Consider the following 6,899-nt stretch of genomic DNA (forward strand, 5'->3'; position numbering starts at 1 on the left):
ATTCCTGCCTGTGATGGAATTCAGGAATCAACCTGCTGCTCAGGTCAGACAGGCCTCTTGCAATCAACTCCTGAGCTTAACCAAAGCTTGGCATTAATCCTTCTCCTTACCTGTTTTTTTTTTTTTTTTTCCCAAGAGAGCACATCTTCTTAGGTAAGGGGCAGGAAAAAGCAGAGCTCCACAGAATCACATTTATAGAGGTTTGGCGAGGAAGTTTCTGGAACAACACTCCCACCTGCTGGGCCTTCTGTTTGTTACAGTTGTGAACTTTGAGAGAAAACAACTTCCCTTCAACACAGCACAAGCCCAGGCTCAATTTTAATTTGATGCCAAGACTAACATCTGGGTCACAAGCGCTCCTGGCTACAGCACCTGGCAACACTCAGCAGATGTGCCCTGCTGGCATGGCCAAATTTCGGTGGGACACTCTGCTATAAACATTCAAAGGAAAACTTTCCCCATGTGAGAGCTCCCTTGGAGAGAGGGATTGTGAGTAACCAAAATGGAAGAGTCATCTCCATTCCAACCTGCACTCTTTGAAGGCCTAAGCATGTCAAAGAGATGATTTAATATATGTGTTAACATGAATCAGAGAGGCCATTCACAAAACTGAGTCACCCTAAAGAGAGGAACGCTTGGATCACAGCAGCGACATGGTTCGTCTTCATCACCTGTCAAAATAATCACTACTACAAAGGCAAAGAGAGACAGTGTCTGCAACAACTATTTAATCAAATTACATATAAAAAGTTTTTGCAATGACTGACAGACCTGGCAGGGGCTGTAATAAGCACCCAAACTGCAGGGTTACTCAAGTTTAACAGTCTTTCAAAGCATCCTTTCCTTCTTAATGCTGGTCCAAAATATTTTTCCATTCAGATACAACACTTTCAACACTTTTAATGCTTCCTGCCAAATAACACAGGTAGCAGGAGCCTTATATTCTAAGGAAGGGGAAAACGATTTTTATTTGGCTTAGTCCACCCTTCTACATCAAGAATGCAAGACATGCTGGCTGCAGGAAGATGATTTTAAGGACAACACACCTCAGAGCCAAGAGCATCTCTGTGGCTTTAGCTGGCCAGTAACAAGCTCTGCCCAGATGCAGAACAGCTCTGTAAGTCCCACACAGAGGCACATCCCCCATCTGCCATCTCAAATACACCAAGGAAATGCCCAGGCCTGCGAGCCAGAGTGGAGAAGCTGCAGAGAGACTGGAGCTGCAAGAATCCCTGTCACGATGTTTATGGGACTCCAAAGTATTCCCTCTCAAATTTACGGAAATCTTCCTCAGTAAACACGGTGCCTTCAGGCTTCTTCTTTTCTCTCTTCTCTGGAGGCTGATCTTTGGACTTCCTGCCTCTGTTCTGAGCAAGAATCTTCAGACAATACAGAAATGGAAAGAAACAACAGTCATTGTTATCCAGACCAGACCCCCAAAACAGTGATTTTCAAGCTCACCTGCAGCATCCCTGCTGTTCTACAAGAACCCTGCTATTTTCCAGAGTGCTTCCAAAGGAAAGTGAGAGGCAAACCACTGATGTTAACCACAGCAGGTCACTGGGACAACAGCAGATACCAACTTGTAAATCGCAGTCAAATACGGAAACTATTTTCTATTAATTGTCCAGAGATAAGAACATTGATTTCAATTCAGAACTTTCTGAAACGAGGGTCTTCTTTTTTATCCCCTCTCTCTATGACACAAAGCAAAAAACCAACAAGCTGGTGGAATTCCCTCAGCATTTTCTAATACACTATCATCTCCTGTCACAATCTCCAGCCTGAGGAACACTGGCCTAAACCCTTTCTTTGTTTATGTAACTTAACAGCCTGTATCTCATAAAAACAGCCCAAGATTCTAGCATTGTCAGCTATTCTTCTCTTCAAATCCTGGCATGAGACTACCTTTGGGGAAGACCATTCCAGAAATTCTCAAGTTATGAGAAATATCATTTAAGAGGCTGAGTAATTCCTATTACATGTGCCAGCAGCACATCTGGTTCCTCATTAATCAGCCTCCAGCTACAGAGAAGGCCAGTTTGACCAACAGTAAGGAGAAGGTCTAAACCAGGGCATCTCTGCTAGCTGAAATTAAGAAATACTTTTGGTAATTAAGAAAACCTAACCAACAGCTGTCAGGATATTTTGAAGAACCTGATGTAGTGGTTGGCATTCCTACCCATGATAGGGTGTTTGGGATTGGATGATCTCTTAAGGTCCCTTCACACCAAAACCATTCTATGATTCTATGATTTTGACTAGTACCAGAAAACATCACAGGGGGTTTCAACAACAGTTTATCAACAACAGTTTAAAGCTTAGTAAGTTATTTTGCCAGTGCAAACAGAAATTCCTCAAGGCCAACTGTAGACAGAAACTTGACTCTCTTGTGCAAGGTATAAATCTGAAAGATGCAGGGATGATTCCCATTCAGCGTTCCTCAGTGGAAACAGACCCTGCCCCTCAACAGAAATTACAGTCTTACTTGTTCTGTGACAGCTTTGTCTGCAACAAGTCGTCCCTTTAACATGTACTGCAGGTTTTCTCTCAAGTGATTCACAGGCTTCTTCTTATGGTACTCCTCTGGGACAAAGCAGAAAGGGACAAAACGCATCAGCTGTTCATCCAGGCAGCTCACAAGGAGAGACACTGGAGAAAGACACCGCTACAGCTCAGGGACAGCCACAAAATGTGGCTGTGTTTAAAGTGAGCGACACCAAGCGGGCATGGACGGGACGGGGTGGGACGGGACGGATACAGCGACCGGCAGCGTGACTGCGGGACACCACAAGGATCCCCGAGCCAGGCCTGCGGAGCAGTCGGGACTCACCTATCGCCGATTTCACGACTCTTCCCTTAACCGTGGCCTTGTTCCTGCCGGGCTCCGCTGTCCTCTTCCTCCGCCTCGCCGCGTCCGCCGCCCTGGGGCCGGCCCGGCCCCGCTGGAGTCCCGGCGGCGCCTTCGCCCGGCCTGCAAGGGGAAGAGGGACGGAGTGACTGGAGCCGTGCCGGGGAGCCCCTCTGCCCGCCCGCACACCGGCCCAGGGCTCACCCGGCGGCTCCAGCAGCTCCAGGCCGCGCCGCAGCAGCGCTGCCGACATGGCTGCACACCGCCCGGCCCCGCCCCACAGCGCCCCGTGTGGCCCGGCCCCACAGCGCTCGGCCCCACAGAGCCCCGTGTGACCCGGCCCCACAGAGCCCCGTGTCACCTGGCCCCACAGAGCCCCGTGTGACCCGGCCCCACAGCGCTCGGCCCCACAGAGCTCCGTGTGACCCGGTCCCACAGCGCTCGGCCCCACAGCGCTCGGCCCCACAGAGCCCCGTGTGGCCCGGCCCCACAGCGCTCGGCCCCACAGAGCCCCGCACGGCCCCTCAGCGCTCGGCCCCACAGAGCCCCGTGTGGCCCGGTCCCACAGCGCTCGGCCCCACAGAGCCCCGCGCGGCCCCACAGCGCACCCGCACCCTGTCCATGAGGGGCGGCGGCACCGCCCTCCCGGCGAACCGTAGGCACAGACAGGCTCCTGCCGGTGTCACTTTCCCGCAGGACACACAGCAGCCGCCATGAGATAAAACCACAAATTTCGCCCCAAAAACAGTCAGAACTTCTCCGCGTGTGAAGCGGCAGGTCGCTGGAACAGGCCGCCCGCGGAGGCCGCGGAGCCTCCGTCTCTGGGGACATTCAAAATCATCTGGGCGTGTCCCAGTGTCATGTGCTCTAGATTATGTGGATATCAAGATCGTCTTAAGTCAGGATGTTCTTTGGTGCAAGATCTTTGAGTACTTTCAATGCTAATCAGCAAAAGAAAAGACTTAATCGGTGGAACAGGCAGCAGCCAGCATCCCGCAGTCAAGGACATGGAGGAATTAACAAATTTAAGGAGGTAGTAAGTCAAGATGTTCTGTGTCGATAGAACAGAGCAGTTAGTATTCCTTACTCAACCATATCCTGGAACTAATAACCTTTAAGGTTGTAGTAAATCAAGATATTGATGCATGTCTATGTATACATTGCTAATTTGGCAAAAAAATCAAGGTCCATGTATGTTCCCTACAACACTAAAAGCCATGCACAAAGATCAAAAAGACCCTGCCCAGGTGAAGGCCCTTCCCCTGAGCCTGCACAGAAATTAACTGGGGTTATGTAATTACTCCTACTAACTCATCACAACACAGGGGCTGTCAATGGAAAGTTACAAACCCTGAACTTCTAAGTATAAATGATGGTATGGAACGTCTGGTGGGTGTGCTTGGCTTGGCAAATGTCACCGAGCACCAGGGCTCACACAACTAGGAAATAAATAATGAAGTCTCTCCTAAGGGTGTAATTATTGGCTTGTTGCACACCATGTAATAAATCTGATTTTGTGGACAACACAAGAGGTCATCACATGCCAGGAGGAAAGCGATAGTGTCATGTTTTGTCCCAGCAAGGCAAAATCCAGATTTAACTGTGCTAGACTCATCAGGCAGAGAGGTTGACTCTGCCATAAATTGCATCTATTATTCAGGGTTACTTTAGTCTATTTGTTTAAAGCTTTCTTCTTCAGTTTTCACCCCTCTAGAGACTTCATGCTAATATCTGCTAAATTTAGCTATCATTTGAATAAATCTTTTTCAATTATAGCCAGTGCTGCCAGTAACAAGCTGACACTGGAGGAGGAAAGAGGTTTATTCTCCCTCAGACATGTCCTGCAGGGAGAAAGGGATACAAATGGCTCTCATTGTTTCTCATAGTGATGATCTATAACAGGGACTAAAAACAGTAAAACCTCTATGTATTAAAAGACAGTCATTCTCTGGAAATTGTTCTCCAAGCCCTGCAGATGTCAACTCAATGTCTGTTATTGTTCCTTCTCTTCTGAATCCCTCCCTGGGTGGATACCAGCATCATGTATTGGTTTCTGCTAATGCTGCTAAGACATTTTTTTTGACAGGACTTACATGGTGCCTATTCCTGGCTTCAGAGCTGGAGAACATGAACCATTTACTGCTTGTTCAGCATGTGACTTCTCACTCTTAGTTTTCCCTTTAATGAGCTACTTTTAAAAGTTGATTTGGAGGGACAGTCATTGGATATGTAACACAGAACACTTCACCATTTTCTTGAATTCTGTGAGTAGTTGGTGGAAAATAGAACCTGCTCAGCTCTTATTCCCTGCGAGGTTTGTCCTTCCAATTGTGTAAAAACTCACAAAGTTACAAAGAGGTTATGTAGCTTTGTGAAGAAGCTGAAGAAGCCATGAGTTAATAGCCTATTGCTGAAACTGAAGAAAGCAATAAAGAATATCATTATAGTCAGCAGAAAAGTTGTTGCTGCTTATATACTCATATATTACCTTCATCTTGGTCAGAGTGAGATAAATGATAGCTGCCAATACCATGGGAAAGATATTTTCAAAAATACTTATTTAGTCAAACACTCTCTTTTAGCCTCTAAAATACAATTTACAGGTTCTATGTAAGCTGTTCATGGTTTCATATTGCACTGGATATTCAAGACAGATTATTCTCCTGATTAAACACTATATTTGTATCATTTATTAGGAACACCTAATACATTGTTACACAAGCTTCGTGCCAGAACCGTGCAACCTTTTAAATGCCTTGTGCAGGCATCTGATGCAAAAATATCTTTGTTACTAACCCTGCAAAACATGTTTAACAAATTAGTGTGATAGAAGCTGCAGTATTTTATTATCCTGTTCATGGAACACATGCCCCCTTTTCTACCTCAAAAGTAAACCATTACCATCTCATTTCCATTTCTGTTGTGCCAATTAATAAGGCTCTCATGTATGTAGTTGTCTCAGAAAATCTGACTCCCTTCTTATTAAATACCTTCAGTAGCAAGAACACATAATACAGGCAACTCCTCCTTTGACCAGCAAGGCTGGGCACAGACTTGCTGTGATTTTAGTCAGCAATTACCTGCAGAATAAAATTTAATGAGCACACAGGGGTCACTTTGCTGAAGAGGGAAGGCAAGGCACTTTCTTTAACTGCATTCACAGTCTCCTGCCTCAGAGTCTGGTCAGGCTCTTGAAACTGGTTAGTTCACCAAGAAGTTAAATGGATGCACACTTTGTGGTTTGACATATTCCCCAGGTTTGGATCTGTTGCCAAAGATCATGGTCTAAAGCAGGCTGTGGGTTGTTTAACACTTTGTGAAATCACGTAGCTATTATTAATACATTACATTTCTTTGTCTCCTTTTAACAGGATCTGGCAGCTCTTCTCAGGGCATGATCACTGCTGTTTCTCCTGACTGTTCTGGCGGCAGCTGTGCCCGGCGTTACCAGACATGGTGATTACAGCATCTGGTGGCTCTGGTACAACCAGCACCTGCCACACTCCTGCAGACAGAGGTGCAGAGTCCTCCTTTGTTCTTTGACCCTAACAGAGAGTTATGCTCACATCTTTTCCCTGCACTGCTAAACAAGATTAATTTGTTGACTTATATTAGGAATGTAAAATCATCTCTTAATATGAACTGGATTTTGCCTGCATCGTATATGTTATTTCTACTATAGCTGTAGAATGCAGGCATTTGGATCACATGTTTCCTCTATGTCATAAACTGTATAATATCCTCTGCTGACCTTAGATTAAGTCAACTACCTGTTTTTGATAAATCTGCTTTATCCTGAGCACAGCTGTATTCTCTTTACAGGAGCTTCCATGGCTTTATCAGTCCCTCAGTGGTGATATGCTCTTTGTGTCATCATGATACATACATTTAACTATGCCTTTCTTTTACTCAGTCACTGTTGAAAACAGCTGAGCAGACCCTACAAATAGCTTTTTCCAGACTAGTATGTACTATTAAAAACTTAATGTTATGAGACTTTATCTATGTCAGCATAAAAAAAAAAAAAAAGCAGCATTTTATTTTACTC

General features: G+C 45.7%; 1 protein-coding gene across 2 annotated transcripts; it reads right to left on the bottom strand.

Annotated features, from left to right (window-relative positions):
• Positions 1–706: 706 nt before the first annotated feature.
• Positions 707–3,700, bottom strand: RPS19BP1 (ribosomal protein S19 binding protein 1). Of its 2 annotated transcripts, none has more exons than XM_056508372.1 (4): positions 3,466–3,700; positions 2,834–2,974; positions 2,489–2,586; positions 707–1,379 (listed from the first exon to the last, which is right to left on the bottom strand). In XM_056508372.1, exons 1-4 carry the CDS (start codon positions 3,680–3,682, stop codon positions 1,245–1,247), a joined length of 591 nt encoding a protein of 196 aa, XP_056364347.1. In that variant the 5' UTR covers positions 3,683–3,700; the 3' UTR covers positions 707–1,244. The 2 variants fall into 2 exon arrangements, with proteins under 2 accessions (XP_056364347.1, XP_056364357.1); XM_056508382.1 differs by lacking the exon at positions 3,466–3,700 and adding an exon at positions 3,056–3,160.
• Positions 3,701–6,899: the final 3,199 nt, after the last annotated feature.

The sequence above is a fragment of the Oenanthe melanoleuca genome, chromosome 1A, assembly GCF_029582105.1.
Source record: "Oenanthe melanoleuca isolate GR-GAL-2019-014 chromosome 1A, OMel1.0, whole genome shotgun sequence".
Classification (NCBI taxonomy): domain Eukaryota; kingdom Metazoa; phylum Chordata; class Aves; order Passeriformes; family Muscicapidae; genus Oenanthe; species Oenanthe melanoleuca.

Bases quoted from the DNA above. Each gene is read 5' to 3' on its own strand.
- RPS19BP1 (XM_056508372.1), bottom strand. From the start codon at position 3,682: ATGTCCCCAGAGACGGAGGCTCCGCGGCCTCCGCGGGCGGCCTGTTCC. The intron at 2,587-2,833 runs GTGAGTCCCGAC...GCTTTGTCCCAG, and splicing joins AGTCGTGAAATCGGCGATAG to AGGAGTACCATAAGAAGAAG. The intron at 1,380-2,488 runs GTAAGACTGTAA...TATTGTCTGAAG, and splicing joins ACAAAGCTGTCACAGAACAA to ATTCTTGCTCAGAACAGAGG.